This window comes from Choloepus didactylus, chromosome 3 (genome assembly GCF_015220235.1).
Source record: "Choloepus didactylus isolate mChoDid1 chromosome 3, mChoDid1.pri, whole genome shotgun sequence".
In the NCBI taxonomy this organism is placed as follows: Eukaryota; Metazoa; Chordata; class Mammalia; order Pilosa; family Megalonychidae; genus Choloepus; species Choloepus didactylus.
Window position 1 is genome coordinate 86,664,201 of NC_051309.1, and position 19,635 is coordinate 86,683,835.

The window sequence follows — 19,635 nt, forward strand, 5'->3', positions numbered from 1 at the left end:
TGATGTCACACCTACTGATTCCAATGAATTAAGCCTTGATTTTTGTCTTCTGAAGTACACAAGCTCACAAAACCATTTCCAATAGCCATAGAGTCCCTTTTCTGATGTTAAAAACTCTCCCTGTTACAACCCAGCTGCCATTATGCAAAATACAAGAAATGGATTGGCTTTTATAAAGGGGGTTTATTTGGCAATAAATTTACAGTTCTAAGGCCATAAAAGTGTCCAAATTAAGGCATCAACAAGAGGATACCTTCACTGAAGAATGGCCTATGGTATCTGGAAAACTGCTGTCAGCTGAGAAGGCACATGGCTTGTGTCTGCTGGTCCTTTAGCTTCTTCAGGGCAAACTCTGGGTTTCATCTCTTCGGCTTAGCATCTCCAAGTGTCCTTCTGTCCACATCTCCAAATATGTCTCAGCATCAGCAAGCATCTAGGTTGGCTCCTGGCATCTCTGTTGGCACCCAAGCTTCTCCTAAAGGACTCCAGTGATCTAATTAAGACCCAACCAGGATGGGCGTGGTCACACCTCCATGGAAATATCTAATCAAAATATTTCACCTAAAGTTGGGTGAGTCACAGCTCCACGGAAACAACCTAATCCAAATATCCCACACCATTGGATTAAAACATAGCTTTGGGGGGGACAAAATATATCGAAACTGGCATACCAGACATCTAGCACTTCATATATTTTCCTTGTCCAGAGAGTTGTGGTCAAAACACTGTACCTCAGGACCATTTTCCTTGTCCTACTATATGACCGTGAGTCCTGGGCAAGCACCACCATAAAAACACGATAATCCACATCCACCTGGTAAAATTCCTGTCCACTGAAGAACAGGACACGTTAAAGACCTGGGGCTCCAATGTGCATGATAATCTGGTGAGGTCTCTTCAAGTACAGCAGCAGAGAAAGAATTTTCTCTCCTCCAGTGTTATGCTCCTCCATCTCAGCTCCACACTTTCCTAAGCCTGGTTTCACTATACTGGTTTTTAATATCATGGCACTATAATTGCACATCTCTTTTAGTTCACACAAATTCAAAACCATTTTACCTCAAGACACTACTTCAGTACCTGGGCCTCGAGGGATGTTTGGTCTCCATCATTCTATACCTGATTGACCCTGGTTTTTGCTGTTCTGACTTCCCTATCTGGGCCCAAAGCCTACCACAATTTCCTTTCCCATTATGACTGACATTTCTTTTAATGAAAATCCCTATCTTGTCACATAGTCATGACTGGAAAATTATAATTCAAGCAAAGCCTAAAGATTTACCTACAGATGTGAAGTAAAGTTATAGTGATTACAATGCAGACTTTGTGACTATTCATACAAAGATCAATAAGCTTAAAGAGCATTTCAATATAATGTAAAATTGAGAGATGAGATTGCTGGTACAGTAGCTCAAAATATCTTCATATTCACAAAATTTGAGTTGTCAAGATCATCAGAGATAGAGAGGACACATTAAATGAAAGAAGCTTGTTATTTTTAAAAACAGAATTTTAATCTTATAATTCCAATACAAGCAGCAAAGATTACTCATTTCTAAAATCTCCTCGGCCTAACAAGAATACACACTGGCCCCAAAGAAGATAAAGTTACCAAAAGCTGTCACCATATTTGTCTTCTTGTTCTCATTCCTTTCCTGCATTTGACAAGGTGGATCTCCCTGTTATTTTTTTTAAATAGCTCTTCACTTAATCTGAATTCATTTTCACCACATGGTATTATACACTGTCATCTGTTGAAACAGATTTCCTTTTACAAATTTTAGTTTAAAAAAAGTCATAGATACTGTGAGTTTTGTATAAACTGATGGATTATAAGTTAGTTCCTTTCTTTTGACTTATAAACCTCAATTTCATCGCAAAATAAAGAATGCAGGCCAAAAAAATAGCATAATCAGTCACTCGTATCGAACAGTATTTTTTCTATAATATGAAGCTTTCTGAATGGATGGGTTCAGGCCTGATGCAATTGTAAAAAAGATTACTTAATATACTATATGGAAATTGTACAAAATGTTATTTACTTTAATCATTAATAACTTAAACAGAACTATGTTACCAATGGCTATTCAAAATAAAAAACCTGTTTTGAATCTCCGAGAAGATAGCATGTGTACATGACCATGCCACTACGGATCTCAACAGAAACTTTGACTTTAGGAAAGAGTCACAAACATTTAAAACAATGGCTTTAATTATCATTTTATGTATACAGTAGGGGAAAAGCATACTTTAATTACATATACGTCACACCAGTGATGCTGGAAAGTGTGAAACTCCTAATGTAGCTGTAAAAACTAGTTTGTAAATGATGCGACAATAAGAGGTAAAAAGCAATCCCTTTGAAACAAAATTTTAAAATTAAAAAAAATTCACATTCGTTTGTTTTGACAGCATGCGTTTTATTACAATAACATGTACAGATTGAGAGCATCCTAGGGCTCTTTTTATATCCTAAAGAAAACAAGCATTTACATTATTCATGAGTTGCACTGAATTTTAAAAGATCAGTGGTACACTTACCCCTTAGACAAGTTAAACTGTCCTAGAGTGTACAGCTTTAACAGCACCATTGAAGTTGTTTGCAGAAGGAACAGGGAATTAAAAAACAAAACAAAACAAAATGCTATTCTTGGGAATGGAAAAGTCTTTCATTTGCTGTTATAACCAGCAAATGCCATTCATTAAATCAAAGGGGGGGGGGCACAAACAGATCTATTTGAGCAAACTGATCACTAAACATTACAGTTTTAAAAATGAAGGTTATATACATACACACACACACACACACACACACACACACACACACACACACGTAAACTGTATGTTACAAATTCCAACCAGGCAGTGTCAAATAACATTTATTTCTTTGCTTGTTTTGTGATCCAACCCCTTGGTGGTGTTACAGTTCTACTGACATTCAGCTCCTTTTTCTCTGCAGGCTCTTAAATCTGAAAAGAGCACATTAGTGTTTCATCCACACTCATTATGGTACCCACAATAATTGGGTACAGAAAACAAATGACCAACTACCTTTTGGCAAAAAAATTCATATCTATCTTCAAATACCTGATGGACTCTATATATAAGATCCAAATCATGCTTATGGAGAAATTTTGCAACCACTTCACCAAATGTGAAGCCCACTCCTCAATTAGTTTCACCCCAGCCTAAGACATCTTTATTGGGGTCAGACTGCAAAAGATCACCAAGAAGACTTGATCTGGTACATCAGTTGGTCATGTAATTTGCTGAATCTGCTCCATAAATTAAAGGATCTCTCCGTTACTTTTTATACCTTCTATTCCCTTTGGTTTCCGTGGCACTATCCATCCTAACTCTCCTCCTACATGTGTGTGCAATTCTCTGCCTCTTTCTCAGGCTTTTCTCTTACATTTATCCTAAATGTTGGTGTTTGTATGGTCTGTTTGCAGTCCACTATTCTCATTCCCACCAAATGGGCAGAGCAAAAGGCCAGGTGTGTTAAAGGAAACTTCCTTTTCATAAAAACTGAAGGCTTGTATAAAAAGCGTTTCCCTCTAAGATTCCTAAGTGGTACACTCTATCAACCCTATGTCTCAAGCTAGGAACCTAGGAGTTATCTGTAGTATTTCTCACCAATGACTTCTAAACATGCTCTCCTCTATATATCCCATAAATATATCACTCATTTTCCTATTCTCCAACTCAATAACCTACAATCCTTTCTAAATTTTAGACTGCTTATTGAAACAGATTCTAATCTGGTATTCTGGCTTCTAGAATTTTCCACCCTTTTACCTTAAACCCATACTCCACCCACTGCCAGGATGATCTATCCAAGCTGTGCATTTAACCATGTCCCTTCCCTGCTTACAACCCTCAGATATTCCATTGCATAAAGGATAAAGACCATGTTGTTTGTGTGGTAGATCAGTCAGGATTCTCCAAAGAAACAGAAGCCAGGTGTGCATATATGTATATGTATGTATGTCTGTATGTATGTATGTGTCCGTGTGTGTGTGTTCTTTGCTCTCGGGCCTCCAGCTGATTGGATGAGGCCCACCCACATTATCAAGGGCAGTGTCCTTTGCTTAAAGTCAACTGATCATATATGATAATCACATCTACAAAATACCTTCTCAGCAACATTTAGGCTAGTGTTTGATAAAACAACTTGATACTATAACCTAGCCAAGTTGGGAAATAAAATTAACTATCACATGAGGTAACCAAGGTCCTCCATGATTTGGTCTCTGGGTATCTCTTCAGTCTCATTTCTTACCCTCTGGCTCACACTTTCTGTCCCATTGGTATTGAATTGCTGGCCATCCATCGCCAGCATTCTCCACTCCGTCTCCCAACAGCATGCTTTCCCCATGCCGTTTTCTCTAGCTGGAAGGCATTCTCTACCCCCTTCTCCACCTCTTGGCTTATTATTATTACTCATTTAAGATTCACCTCTGACATTACTCCCTCCAGGAAGCTATCCTTAAGTACAGCTTCTCTTCCTTCCGTCTGAGTAAATTTTGAATTCTAGGCCTATTTTTGTCATTTGGATTATTTGTGTTCTCCTATTAAACAATGAATTCAAGAGGCCAGGACTGTATCTTATTACTCATTCGATCCCAAACACTACATTTGTGCCTGACACAATGAATTCATGAATGAATTAACATGATTTCACAGGCACCTCTCTCAACTCTCTGCCTTGCTCTGAGCCAGATCGCCTCTAGATAATATGTTTTCCTCTTTGCCTGCAGGAAATATTGGGAAAAATACCTTACCTTAAATGCAGAAAAACCTGAAAGAGACTGGTTTACTTAAACCCAAATATTTCCCTTTTTAAAACCTCCCAGATGGACCAGTTGGGGAGAGAGGGGGAAGGGAGACAGGATGTGATATCTGATTTGGGATACACCCTTTAATCTAGATAATTGGCAAAATTGTCATGACAGACACAGTGCATTTAGAGACTTTCTGAACCAGAACACCACTTCTCATCTTGGAGTGAGTGCTCTGTATCTAACTCAGGTGATAACCCTGGTACCAGCACAGAAAATTGCCCCTACAAGAATCTACTCTTTACAGTATCCATAACATGACAATGATCACTGCAAGGTAAAGGTAAACACTGGAACACAAAGAGACTACATTGGGAGGCTTTATTTCAGTCACCACGCTGGTTTAGTCAGGAAACCTATGTTTAATTGTAACACAATACCCCCTGCCCTACACTCTCCCAGCCTGGTGAATCCAAGCAAAGCTCAGATGTTTCCAATTCTGCTCTAATGCACATGGTGAATTAGAACTAGTTTTTGACAGAGACCCTGTACCTTCCCTGAGATGAAACAACTCCTTCTTTGTGGCTGCTTTTTCAACTGTGAAGGAAAAATTTGGGTCCCAAAGTTCTCTATTTGTAGTGTGTTCCTTGCCTTCCTCTATCATTTTCTCTCAAGGGATAATCTTTACTGTTTCCATGGAATAGTAGGACTTTGGGCCAAGTCTGAAGAACCTGACATATAATAACTATTAGCAAAGAACAACAATGGGAAAATCTTCTTATAATCATAGATTGAATGCTGGGTTTGCTATATAAAAGCTGTAACATATCATAGCTTCAATTTCCTTCCCTGTAAAATAACAAAAATATACATATATATACATACATACATACATGTACACACATACATATCCTGCCCATCACACTTGTTTGTTACAAAGATTAAATAAGAGAATGAACACAGGAACTTTTAAAGGGTAAAGCACTACATCAATACAAAATGACATTAATAATAACAGTTTTAACAATGTCATAAGAAGAATGAGATCAAGGTAGAGCTATCTGTGACTCCTACCCCATCCCTGCACCACCCATTTAAGGTTCTGCTCTGGGCAAATGCTTCCCCTTCAGCCTCTTTCCCACAAATGGCTACATGGCCCAATTGCTATATACTAGCCAGAAGAATCCTTGCTTGACCTTGATGTTCCAACTCCCTGATTTGTAGCCAGGAAGTACTCCAGGATGTTCCTAATACTCACTCTGACTGCAAAATCAGAAAGAGTTTTGTGGAACTCATAAATCTAATTCTGTAACCCTATAGTGGGGAGGTCTGGTTATGGATATGTCTGTTATCATCACCTGCCCCATCCCCACTGTTTGGATTTACCAATGAAGCATTCCAAAGACCCCACAGGATAGCTAGGGTTCCCAGTATGGAGGCCACTTACTGTTCAAGAGTATGGAAGCAGGTGTGGAAACTTTCATCAGAACCTCTATCTATAAGGAAAGTTCCTCTAAACAAAGAGCAACTTGGAGGTGACTTAAGAAATCTGCCCATTGGGCTAAATCATTCTCCATTCCTTGAGGACCTATTGTAGTTAGTCAAGTTTTCCAGAAATTACAGTTAATTTACCTCTCCCTCAGTGCCTTCTACAACCAGTCTACCTACTTCACATCACATTTTTGGTCCAAAGTACATGAAATGGTGGACATACCAGGCAGATGCGTATCTGTCATCTCATTTAGATGAGAATTTGGAGTGATGGTCAGCTGGCAATGAACTCTTCTTTCTATCCGTCTGCCTTAAAGCAATAGGAAAGTCAGCCCCAGTAGCTCTTCTTTCTTCTTTCATTCTGCACCCACACAGGCACCAAAAGGAAGGCACACCTAATGTTTTTGCACTTTGATAGGGAATAGTTAAGAACCATATTTCACATTTAATTCTCAACCCACAGAAATTTACCTTCTGCCCCATCTCTTAATATGCTACTGAAAATCTCTCATAGTGGTAAACATTGATGTATTTTCAGTTATCTAACTTAACTTTTCTGTAACATCAGACATTTCTTCCTCTATACTTCCCATAAATTGTGTTGTTGCTCACTGACCAACCTTAGTTCTCCTCTATTTTCACAAATAATTCTACTTTCACATATACCACCCCTATGTCCTATATACTGATGATTCCCCAAACTACTATTTTCAGCTCAGACCTTTCTCATAATACTTATATGAATATAACAACCTACTTGGTGACTTAAGTTTGCTGATTCAGGGGTACATCATATCCAACATGTCAAAACTGAAATCAACACTTTCTTCCTCAAATTTAAGCTTCTTCCAGTGTTTTCTCTCAGTGAATAAAACCAAGTTCTCCCAGTTGCTTAAGGAGCTCACATGGGAGTCATTCTCTTTCCTTTCCCTCCCACCTCTATAACTAATCAGCAAATTCTATTGATGATATCTACTAACTCTGTTGAATTTGTTCTTTCCTTTCCATCTCTTACTATCTTTAGTTCAAACCATTTTTCTCTCTCATCTAAACTTGTGACATAATCTTCTTAACTGAATGTTCTCCTACCAATCATACTTCTATCAAATCAATTCTTCATACGGCTTCCAAAAGTGTATTTCTAACAAACAAATTCAACCATGTCAATTTCCTGCTTAAACTCCTAAATTACTTCCTTTTCAGTTTCAGGATAAAATCCAAAGTCTTCTGTATAGACATAGAACTAGTGTCACCTACATTCACCCACACGCATGCACATACACACACGCACCTTTTACTTTAAAGGGTACAGCAGCTCTTCCTGTTCTCTGCACACTACAGCATGCTCTGTCTCTCTCTCTTCTCTACCTTTTAATGTACTGTCTTACCTAGATTGCTTGTCTCTGCTGCTTTCCTTCAGGACAATTCTATCAGAAATACACTTCTCCAAGACATATTTTCTTTTTTGATGTCTGGAATCCAAAAATACCTTACACAAATTTCTAGTGTATCATTTTTCACACTGTATTATAATCCTTTGCTTGCATGTTTGACTTCCCATAGATGAGTTTCTTGAAGGTCAGAACTGTTTCTTTTAATTGTTGTATACCCAGGACCATTCCCGGCATGGAATAGATGCTCAAATTTTGTTGAATTGGATTGAATGACCCTTCTGACTATTTGTCACTGAGCTTTTAATGTTCTCAATTATTTTTCTAATAGTTGTCTATATTTTCAAATCTGGCACATGCATTTATAAAATAGCCAATTGAAATTAGAGATACAATATATAGCCATGAATAGAAGCCAAGTTAACTAACTTATGGAAACACTAAACTTTAGATTTCATATTCTTACCAACCAAAATAACTGATCAAACATGTATTTGTACATGGAATATGATATTTCAGAAAATTAGTTTGTTAAAGAATGTTTTACTGCTTTGAAAAATAGAAAAAAGGAACAGGAATATTTATTATTCTAGATTAAATTTCATGTCTCTATACCACAAATGCAATTCCGTGTAATATGATTTTTCCACAGCAATAAAATAAAAGAAAAAAATCAACCATAAGAAAACATGTTTTAGCATTGTTTAAACATCTTTATCATATTTTTGGCAAGTCAGTGACATAACTTTGGAAATATTTTACACAAACATTGGTTAAATCAACTCTGAAACAGCAGAGTTTAAATGGCTTGTAGGTGTAGAGACCACACATCTCAGTTTGCTCAGGATAGTCCTGGCTTATGTTTTTTATCTTGACACAGTTATTAACAGCAGCCCCTTTCTTTCTCAAAAGGGCCCTAGTTTGGACAAAATATTATATAGTCATCCTACTTATGTACTGGCTACATAGAGATACAAAGACAAAGTTTACAACTTAAATGTCCCTGTGATTGATATAAAATCTCTTGACTTCTCTCTTTTCAATAAAATCATTTGATTTACTCTTTTAAGCTATTTTTTAGTTTATTTCTGTTTTTACACACTTCCTTTGAATATAAATGTTTTTCTGTTCTAAAAAGTATATCTTGGTAAATATTTCTTCTTTCTCTCACATGAATTGCTTTGTTTTAGTATGATAACCATAGGCAATTCTTAGATAACATACCATAAATGCCTATCAGTGCAACTGTATAAAATTGAGAAAGATTCAATTATTAATGGAGATCAGAACAAAACTTCTTCCTAATCATTATAAACTGTACCTATTCTGCTCACTTGAAGGGAAGGAGGTAGGGAACATTACCTATATAAATAAATTTGCCAGTGATGAGACAGGAAGTTGAGCATGTTTCCATTTAATGGCTTCTATTGTCTTAATAAAGTAAGAGGTGAGGCCATATCTGGGAGTAAAGAGGAAAGTAGAGGAATAAGATATATGAGAACAGTAATGAATGATAGAGAAAGATGATTAGAGATGTAAAATTTTATTTTGCAGTGTCTAGAATCCAGCTGGAGTTAGAGACTAGGAATTTAGTATTATGACAAATGGTACAAGTGTGCTTTTTCAGCAAGAATTATGAGATGACCATATACAGGAGCAGAGAAGGCAATCTTTAAATTGATTTAGAGCTGGTATTATTGAATATGTAAAGGGTCAATGAAACAAGGAAGTTAAGGTTATTGGAAAGTGTTTTTGATTCATTAATAAATAAAGAAGTAAAAAAAGTGAATCGGTTGTAAATTAGGAGAAGAAAAAAGGATGGGCCAAGGAACCTGTCTCTGTTTCCCAGGTTGCTATGACAAATACAACACAATGGGCTGGCTTGCAGGCATTTATTGCCTCATGATGTGGGAGGCTGGTAGCATTCTGGTGCTGACCTGCCAGCAATCTTGGGGTTCTTTGGCTTCACCATGATATGGGGATGCCCTTTCCTTTGTCTTCCATTTTTCCTGTGGCCTTCTCTGTCTTTGTTGTCTGGTTTCTTTGTCTTTATAAGACATCCAGTAATCCAGACTAAGACCCAATCTCATTCAGGTGGGCCACATCTTAACTAAAAATAACACCTTCAAAAGGTTCTATGTACAATGGGTTTACACTCACAGGAATGTAGATTAATATTAAAAGCATGTCTAAGCTGGGGTACACAATTCAACCTACCATGGAATCCAAGCTTCAATGAGATCAAAACAGTAGGGTAGGTGAATACTACTGAACAGCAAAATTTCAAATACCATTATGTTATTACAGTGTCTAAGGTATGGATATGGATATAGGTGGCTGAAAAGATATAGAGTTAAAGGTTTAAATAAATATTACCCCACCATCCTCAAACTCATCAAAACATTCTGCACTGGACAATTATTTTGCAACCTAAAAGTAATCAAAGAATAGTAGGTAAAAAGACAATGTATTTTAGATTCTAGAGTCTGGGTTTCAGACTGTTCTAGCCTTACTGGACATGTGAACTTGAAAAAGTCAATTATCCTCTCTCAGTTTCAGTCCCCTCATATATAATAGAAATAGTAATAAGTGATATGCAGTGACCTTATTAAAATCAAATTAGGCTACATATATAAAGGAATAGCACAGTGTTGAAGCATATATCCTCTTACATATAATTTTTTGAACAAAGCCTCTTTTACATCTCCTGCCTCTTTAGGGTCCTATGTTCTTTATGTTTTCCTCTTCATACCATGGAAATACAATCAAGAATATTCCATCTTTTAAAATACTATCCCTTAATTCTATATCCCTTCCCAATGTTGTCCTTGTTTTCTGTTTCCTTCACAATGAAGTTTCTTAAAGGACTTATTTTTATTCAGTAACCTTTCCTCATATTGTCTTTAATTATTTATTACCTAACTTTTATTCCATTACCTCACTGCAACTTCTCTCCTATAATGTCTGTCTAAATGCCAATTTCTATGGAATCGTTTCATACCTATTCGAATCCGTGAAGCATTTGGCCATGCTCTTGAAGCGCTCTTTCTTGATATATTCTTTTCTCTTCTGTTTTGTGACAAAATAGCTCTTTACTGCTTCTTTTACATGTTTCTGATTACTATTTTCTTCTCTCCTTTGCTGACTCCTCTTCCTTCTATATAAAGTTGGTGCTCCCCAGATTTTGTCCTTGTACACATGTTCTCTGTGGTCATCTCAGCCACCCCTTTGAATTTAAGTAGCAGAGAATACAGATCTGTTTCTTCATCTTAGAAAGCTCTCGAATTTTCAGAAATTCATCTGTTATGTATATATTCAGTTAATATGTATTTGCCATCTACCATGTGTCAGGCAGAAGCTGAGCAGAGGTGTTGGAAATAGAATAATGAGCAACACAAACCCAAGTCTCTCCTCTTTCTTAGATGATTCACAGGCATTTTAAGTTCAATATTGCCAAAACTGAATTCCCACCACCACCTCCTGCAATCCATCACTTCTCTTGTATTTTATTTCCTAGTACGTAATTCCATCCACTGAGGAATCCAAACTATAATTTTTACAGTAATCCTAGAACCTTCTCCTTTCCACCACTCTCATAATCATCAAGTCCTTCCATTCCACTTGTTAGAGTCTTCTCAAATCCAGTCCCTCTTTTCTAGCCACAAGTTCTCTTCAGCATTGTCTGATTACTGCAAATTTTCTATATCCCTTCCCAATTGTCCTAGTTTGCTAACGCTGCAGAATGCAAAACACCAGAGATGGACTGGCTTTTATAAAAAGGGGGTTTATTTGGCTATACAGTTACAGTCTTAAGGCCATAAAGTGTCCAAGGTAACACATCAGTAATCAGGTACCTTCACTGGAGGATGGCAAATGGTGTCCGGAAAACCTCTGTTAGCTGGGAAGGCACGTGGCTGGCGTCTGCTCCAAAGTTCTGGTTTCAAAATGGCTTTCTCCCAGGACATTCCTCTCTAGCAAGCTTGCTCCTCTTCAAAACGTCACTCACAGCTGCACTGAGTTCCATCTCTTTGAGTCAGCACGTTTATATGGCTCCACTGATCAAGGCCCATCCTGAATGGGTGGGGCCATGCCTCCATGGGAGTATCCCACCAGAGTCACCACCCACAGCTGGGTGGGGCATATCTCCATGCAAACAACCTAATCCAAACGGTCCAACTTAATCCCCACTATTATGCTTGCCCCACAAGATTGCATCAAAGAATATGGCTTTTTCTGGGGGACATAATACATTCAAACTGGCACACCAATGTATCCTAGTTTTCTTCACAATTAAGTGAATTTCTTCACTATTAAGTTTCTTCACAGTAATACTCCACAATGCTTCCAAATTTATCTTGATAAAACATATGTCTTTACATACCAGTTGACTGTTAAACCCTATTTTACTGGTTCTCTGTCTTCTAGGAAAAAGTCCAAACACTTTCCCATTTCCTGTGAGGACCACTAAGTCCTGTCTGCCCCTCTCACAACATCTTCCCTAACCTCCAGTGCCCTCTATGATTCAACTAAATGAAACAACTCACATCTGCATGAATGTGCCATGATGTTTTCTATGTCTATGGCTTTTCATGTGCTTTTCACTTGCCTAAAATACACTTCTTCCTCCAGAACAGCCTGACATATAATTTATCAAAACTTACCATAAGCTTCATCTTCACTGCCAAGCCTTCCCTGCCCCTGTCTTTGGTCCCCAACAGTCCTTTCAATCTTACCTTTTTCAAATAGAACCTTCACAGTATTAACATGTCTTCTGTCATTCGATGCTATTATTTATTTTCCACTGTTCCCCACATCTATTCATAGTTTTCATTGTCCTTTGTTTGATTTGACACTAGATTCTAGAATAAACAAGGAGTGGTATTTTTAAAAGCTAGGATTTAATTATAAGTATAAAAGTTCTAAACTTTGTGCTTAATCACAGAGCAGATAAAAGGTCTAACTTACTTTAAAAATGCAGCATACCCAATCTCGTACTGCTATGTAAATAATGTGGCCTAACCAATTGGAAGCCAAATTAAATTATTTTAACTTGCCTCCAACACAATGGTAAGCACATGTACGCAGATAGGCACTGAAATATATGGCTGAATAGTCAATTATAAAGTGGTCATCCAGATGATTGCAAATATACTTATATTATTTATTGGAATGCTCAAAGAGAAACCACATACTCCCAGGAATGTTCTGTGGATCTCAATTTGAGAAACACTGTGTGCTGGGCCACTGTACCCCAAAAACACATTTTATTTCATATGGAAACATGATTATAGGACTAACATGAATATATTAGGTACTAATTAAATGTTTGCTTCATATTTATTGAATCCAAAAATCCTGTAGGCCATCCCTGATTTCTCCATCTCCCTTATTTCAGGATCCAATCAGTCATTCTCCCAGCCCTCTCCATTCAAATTTAAACAAGAAATCTGATATGAAATACCTAACATGATACACATTCTTGTTATTGCTTGTACCAGATTTTATAAAAATAAGCCAATTTAAATTGGTCATCTAGAAAAAAAGTAAAACTTAAACTGTAAAGATAGAAATAAAACCAGAGTTCTAAAAAAACTATTCTTTAAAAATTGAAATTGCCACAAGAATCAGTCCAATAAGAAAATCAATAAAACTTGAGAAATCACTCCATACAATTTCAACACCTTACACTTATCCTTTATCCTAAACTCTTAATCTTTATTTTATAATGATTAATTTTTTCTAGTTTACTAACCAATATAATAAGATGAAAAATTTTAGGAGATTCATTTTCAAAATGAGAAAATCATATTGGTACTATTACCACTGTGACTATTATTATTGATTTAATGACTGAGTACCTAGGAAACCAAAGAGTATCAAATGGAAAAAAAGTTTGAATTAATTAGAGAATTCTTTTAAGATGACCAGATGCAAAATAAATATATAAAAGAAAAAAACAATATATTTATTAAATAATAAAAAGTATCAGTTAGAAAATATAAGTATCTCATTCATAATAGCAATCAGTAATATAAAATACCAAAGAATAATCTGGACAAGAATTCAATTATTCTAAATTAATTAATAATTCAACAAATATTTGTTGATTATCTATTATGCTATATACTATTCTGGACACCAGACTAATTAATAGGTTAATATCCTGACAATAAAATTTCCAATGGTTTAGGGAAGGAAATTTTACAAAGTGTATCTAAAATTCATCAGAATAAAATAAACAGTTGAAATTAGATATTATTTTTTGCAAAATGAAATTTGCAAAGGAAATTTTGACCTGCCAAACATAAAATATTCTATAAAGCTACAATAAATAAATCTATTTGACATTGATATAAATATAAATAGAACAGAAAAGAAAGTCCAAAAACAGGTATTATCATGTTTTTAAAGAGTACATCACGAATCATTGCATGAAGGAAGAATTAGTCAACAAACAGTGCTGTGATAATTACCCACATTATATTCTAACCCTAGAGCTTGTATGTATAATTTATTTCTTCCATTTTCAAACAAACTAGATGTCATGGTAAATTGCTTAAAACAGTAACCATCGTAGTGAGCTCAACTGTTTTGTCTTCATGTTTCAAAAAACTCCAAATATTTTCAACACATGGCTTCCAAGTTTATCATCTCCATTCCAATCAGCTAGATGGTGAAAAGACTATGGGAGGCTTTTGCGGGTCTGGGCTAGAGGTGGTGTATACCACTTCTGCTCATAATCCATTGTCTAAAATTCTGTCACATAGCTACAGTGCAAGAAAGATATGATTTATAGTTTGGAGGTATGCCCAAGAAGAAGTTGAAAGCTTGTATTTTGGTGAGCAGCTGGCATCATTTGTCACAGTGTGTCAGGCATCCACCACCAACAGTATGTAGGAGAAAGTAGACCACGTGTGTTTGACAGAGCAAGTTGTGGGGTCAGGCTTCTCCTGTTGGAATCTACCTGACGTCGTTTCCCAGTAGTGTCAGTTCCACATGTACAAAATGAGATAATTTTATACCTACTTTTTGAGATTGGTGATAAAATTAGATGAGATAATAGACTTATGAGGCTTGGAACAGTGCCCAGCACATGCTAACTATTAAATAACTGTTAGCAATCATTATTAATACTAGTAATTATTACCTATCTATCATAACTGGTATGAAAATAATAGCAAGAAAAATGGTAGTATTGATAAATCAGAAAACAACCATATAATTTGGAATAATCAATGACATCTACTCTTTTAAAAGGAGGAAGAGGAGCAATAAAGGGCAGAACAACCCACTATAGGATGAGGGAAAACTGATTAAAAACAAATATTACAAATATTTGAGAGACATGTGGACCATAGCTATATGAGCCATCTCTGTGGCTGCCATTTTAGAGGCAAACATACTATTAGAAATGTGTTAACAGGGGTAAGATATACAAAACTGAGTATATTGGGGACTCTTCAAATTCATAAGACAATATGATATTCAGTTCTAACAAGTATGTATAAATCAAGTCTTGGAAAAAATAGAAAGTTTCCACAGAAGAACACCAACAACAAAGATAAAATGCTAGAAGGCAATGTGAAACAACTGAAAAACCATGCATGTGCTTTGGAACAGACAGCTCTGGGTTGAAAGCTTTGTCCTACGACTTGTTGGTTACAAGGTCTTAACCATACTAGTTGACGTCCCCTAGCATCCTTTGCCTTCTCTGTGAAATGAGAGCAACTTCATATGGTTGTGATAGAATACATTACATCTTCCCTAGCCTATGGTAACCACTCAAGCTCAAATAGTTACCACTATCCCTAGGAAACATATCCCTGAAAATTAGAGCCTACAAAAAAGGAATTAACTTGATATTGATTTGAATGAAAAGCGTTTAACATGTTCTTCCTTTTGGTGCAGTCATAATATCCTGAAGAGTCTGAGCTGGAACAATTAAATTGCATCAATTTTCTTCTTGACTTCCTGGGGAATATAATATTGGAATAAGTCCTAAGTATAGTGTCCAAACAAGGAAATCATGCAAAATGTTGAGAAATATGTATCTAAATTATTTGAGAATAACGCAGCCTAAAACTCTGCTGCAGTAATTTTAATCTCAGATGTGTTCTAAATAGACTGTGTCCTTATCTATTTATCATGAGACAGAACAGTCCCAAATATCTTCTCAGATATCTTTGTCAATTTAATGCATTCTATATATATATTAATTACTAATAAATATTTATTTTATAGCTTTTACAACTGGGACAGTCAGATTGCTGTTTGGAATTCAAGTCCCAATTACCAAGTGATTCCTGATAATCCAGAAGGTTTACTTTTCAAATACAAAAGAGATAGAAAAATTCTCAATGTGGACCCTAAGGTAATTCTGTTTTTGTACTTACCTAACTTTTTAAAATTTATTGTATTTCTACCATTATTCAAAAATCCATAAAATAATTAACACCCTTAAAGTTTTTTTGAATTTAGATGAAAAATTATTTTGAAACTTGGAGCATGTATCATCTTAAAAAAAAAAAATTTAATAAATCTGAAATTATAGGGAAAAGTTTAGGGTGATTTAAAGGGAATTCACAAGTAGGGACAGTTCTCCATGCTGAACAGCAGAATTAGATCAGGGTGCCAGAGGGCAATGCATCTGTTTGCTCTGCCCTAGGGAGGGCCCTGGCATTTTTGTTCTGACTGGGGATGTGAGACATCATAGGAGAGGAAATTTGACGTCCCGTATGTACCTATCATTCTAAAATCCCTTTTTATAGAATAACACTGAAAACAATATTCCCCTTAGTATATTTCTGAGTGCTGTCTTAGAAAAGCCATTTTATTTAAATATTTTAAACACATGTCCAAATGATATTTTGAACTTGCTCAAGGAAAAATATTTACATCATACATATTTTCAAAGGGTGCATTTGCATGACTGATTAATTTTAATCATGACCTATTATATTTCTGAGGATGGTTGAAATTTTACTTAAAGTCATTTTATGATATCTTTTTTTATAACTTTTGAAAAATATGTTGTTCACTTGACAGCAGCAGTCTAAAATCCAAAGGCAAAAAGAAGAGTTATGCATAGTAAAAAAAAAAAAAAAGAATTGTGTGATATGTCTTGGGTGAGGCAGGATGGACCAAAGAAAATCAGGTTCTAGAAGCTTTTCCTACTGGCTTGTGGGAAAGTAGGGGAAGCTCCAGGAATCAGGCCCTTCACCAGAACAACTATTGAACAGGCCGGAACTGGCAGAATCAACTATTTCAAAATGCTGGAGTCCAGCAGAATGCTATGCAGCATCCAGGAAAGAATGGGAGGAAGAGACTGGTAAATTGTGGAAAATACCAGTGATTTGCATTATCCACTTGGCAGCAATCATTGTCTGTACCCCAGCCTCACAGCAGGCAGCAGTAAGGTACTGGCACAGCTTACTAGTGCCAGAGTGGGACATAAAAACCCACTTCCCCAAGATCTGAGGGCAAACGGCCAAAGCCCTGATCACTGCTCTTGATTACCTACTTCATGTCACTGGGGGCCCAGCTCTGAGGGTGGCCACTGTTCCAACCCACCCCAGACAAAGGTGGTAGGGGAGACGTAAGGATTGCACACTTCCTCAGCACTATGGAGGATACTTGAAGGGCTGTCTTTGCTAGGGAGAGACTGAGACAAGAAAGCACAGCTTGAGGAGACATGGCAGGAGCTCTTGGCACCCTTCCTTGCCCCTCTTTCATCCCTTAACCAGGGCAATTTGGAGCTGAGTGGAGGTTCATTTGTGGGTCCCTAGCCTTGTTTTGAATGGGAAGGACTTACTTGGGAAACTCCTATCAAGCATGGCCCCACTCCCAGTTGCCTTCCAGGCAAAAGAAACTTGAGACAGAGAAAGAAGAGCAATAAACAATTGAGCTGGGTGGCCTGGGGCAAAGTCTTGCATGCTATAAGTCCTGCAGAGAATACCTGGGAAAGGGAGAAGTTCTGTTTCCTGGGGAGTAGAGGGAGCATTCAAATTCCTGTAAACAGGGGAACTCCTAAAGCCACTAGCAAGCACAAAGCCCAGGAACACAAAAAACAAGCCCAGAAAAGGCAAGGAGGACTCTATGTTTTGGAGTTGCTTTGGGTGACACTCTTGATAGGAGGGCTGAAGACCGAAGGATGGCATTGGCAAAAGCGAAGCCAATTTGCAAAGACCGTGAAAGGTGTTTTTTGCTTAGGGTTGCTTGGGTTTGTTAGCTCCTGACACTCAAGAAGATCTCTGTCATATCACTAGCCAAATACAAAATCAAGAAACAGACAATTGAGGGAATAAATTTCATAATTAACATTTTAAAATACTAAAATGTATAGTGTGCAATGAAAGATTACAAGATAAATAAAGAACTAGGAAATGATGACCCTTCCAAAGGCAGAGGATAAAAATCCAGAAAACATCAATGAAGAAGATCAGATGGTAGATATACCAGACAAAGACTTTATACTCAAAGAGACAAAATAAAGCACAGAGAAAGAATTAAAGGATATCAAGAAAACAATGAATGAACACTATAAGAATCTCAGTAAAGAGACAGAAATTTTAAAAAGGAGCCAAACAGAACTACTGGAGTTGAAGACCACAATAACAGAAATGAAAAATTCCCAGGTGAGTCTCAATAGCAGTGAACTCAAAGACAAGACAATTGAAATGAGTCAGACTGAGGAGCAGGAATAAAAAATGAATTATAAAAAGCAAAAATAGCCTAAGAGACCTCTGGGACACCATCAAGCACATCAATATACACATCATGGGAGTCCCAGAAGAAGAAAGAAAGGGACAGAAGGAATAGTCAAAGAAATAATGACAGAAAACTTCTCAAATTTAGCAGAAGACATGAATATGCACATCTAAGAAGTCCAGAGAACACAAAAAAGAATAAATTTGAAGAAAAATTATGCCCCATCACACACTGATCAAACTCTCAAATGCAAAGGACAAGGAAGTTCTGAAACCTGCAAGAGAAAAGCAACATACTATACAAGGGAGTCCCAATTAGATTGAGTGCTGATTTCTCATCAGGAAACAGGGAGGCAAGAAGGAAGCAGGCTTAAATACTTAAAGTGCTAAGAGAAAATAATTGCCATCTGATAATTTTATATTCAGTGAGACTTTCTTTCAAAAATGTGAGAGAGATTAAGACATCCCCAAATAAACAAAAGATGAGGCAGTTGATTACCACTAGACCTGCCCTTCAAGCAATGCTAAAGGAATTTCTTCTACCTGAAAGGAAAGGACACTAGACAGTGCTCCAGAGCAGCATAAATAAATAAAAGACTCTGGTAAAGGTAAATAATTATAAATGCCACTACTATTGTATTTTTTTTCATATATAATGCAACTTCTTAATTCCATCAGGTACTAAAATGCACATGCATAAAAAGTAATGCTAAATCTATGGTTTTGGACATACAATGTACAGAGATATAATTTCTAACAAGTACAGAAAAAGGTGGGAGGACAAGGGGGTATAAGAACAGTGTATGTGTATGCTATTGAAGTCAAGTTGGTATCTAATCAAATATGATTGTTGTATATTTAGAATGCTAAATTTTAATCTGATGGCAACCACAAAGAAAATACCTGAAAAATATATCAGAAAGAAATGAGAAGGGGCTCAATATGGGGTAATACAGGAAAACAAGAAGACAAAAAAAAACTAAATATGAAAATAGGCATTAATAAGAATTGAGGAGCAAAGAAAATGTATAAGACTTACACAGACTACATAGCAAACTGGCAGAAGAAAGTCCTACACTATCAGTAGTGACTTTAAATGTAAACAGATTAAACTCTCCAGTCAAAAGGCAGAGATAGACAGAATGTATTAAAAAGCAGACCCAACTATGATACACTTTTTATAAGAGATTTATCTTAAATTCAAAGAGATAAGTAGGTTGAAAGTGAAGGGGTAGAAAATATATACACCATTGCAAGTAGAAACCA

At 36.5% G+C, this 19,635-nt stretch overlaps 1 protein-coding gene across 5 annotated transcripts in view; it reads left to right on the forward strand.

Moving 5' to 3' along the window:
- CFAP299 (cilia and flagella associated protein 299) overlaps positions 1–19,635 on the forward strand; it is a 767,377-nt gene that overhangs the window by 717,782 nt on the left and 29,960 nt on the right. For 4 of the 5 annotated variants that reach the window (XR_005215897.1, XR_005215898.1, XM_037830077.1 and 1 more), the window contains exon 5: positions 15,905–16,034. The exons of the other annotated variant lie outside the window; for it this stretch is intronic. Coding sequence is in view for 2 of the 4 variants with exons in the window: in XM_037830077.1 (XP_037686005.1) it covers positions 15,905–16,034 (130 nt within the window). In the remaining 2 variants the exon portion in view is untranslated. The remainder of the gene's footprint in view (positions 1–15,904; positions 16,035–19,635) is intronic. 5 annotated transcript variants of the gene reach the window in all.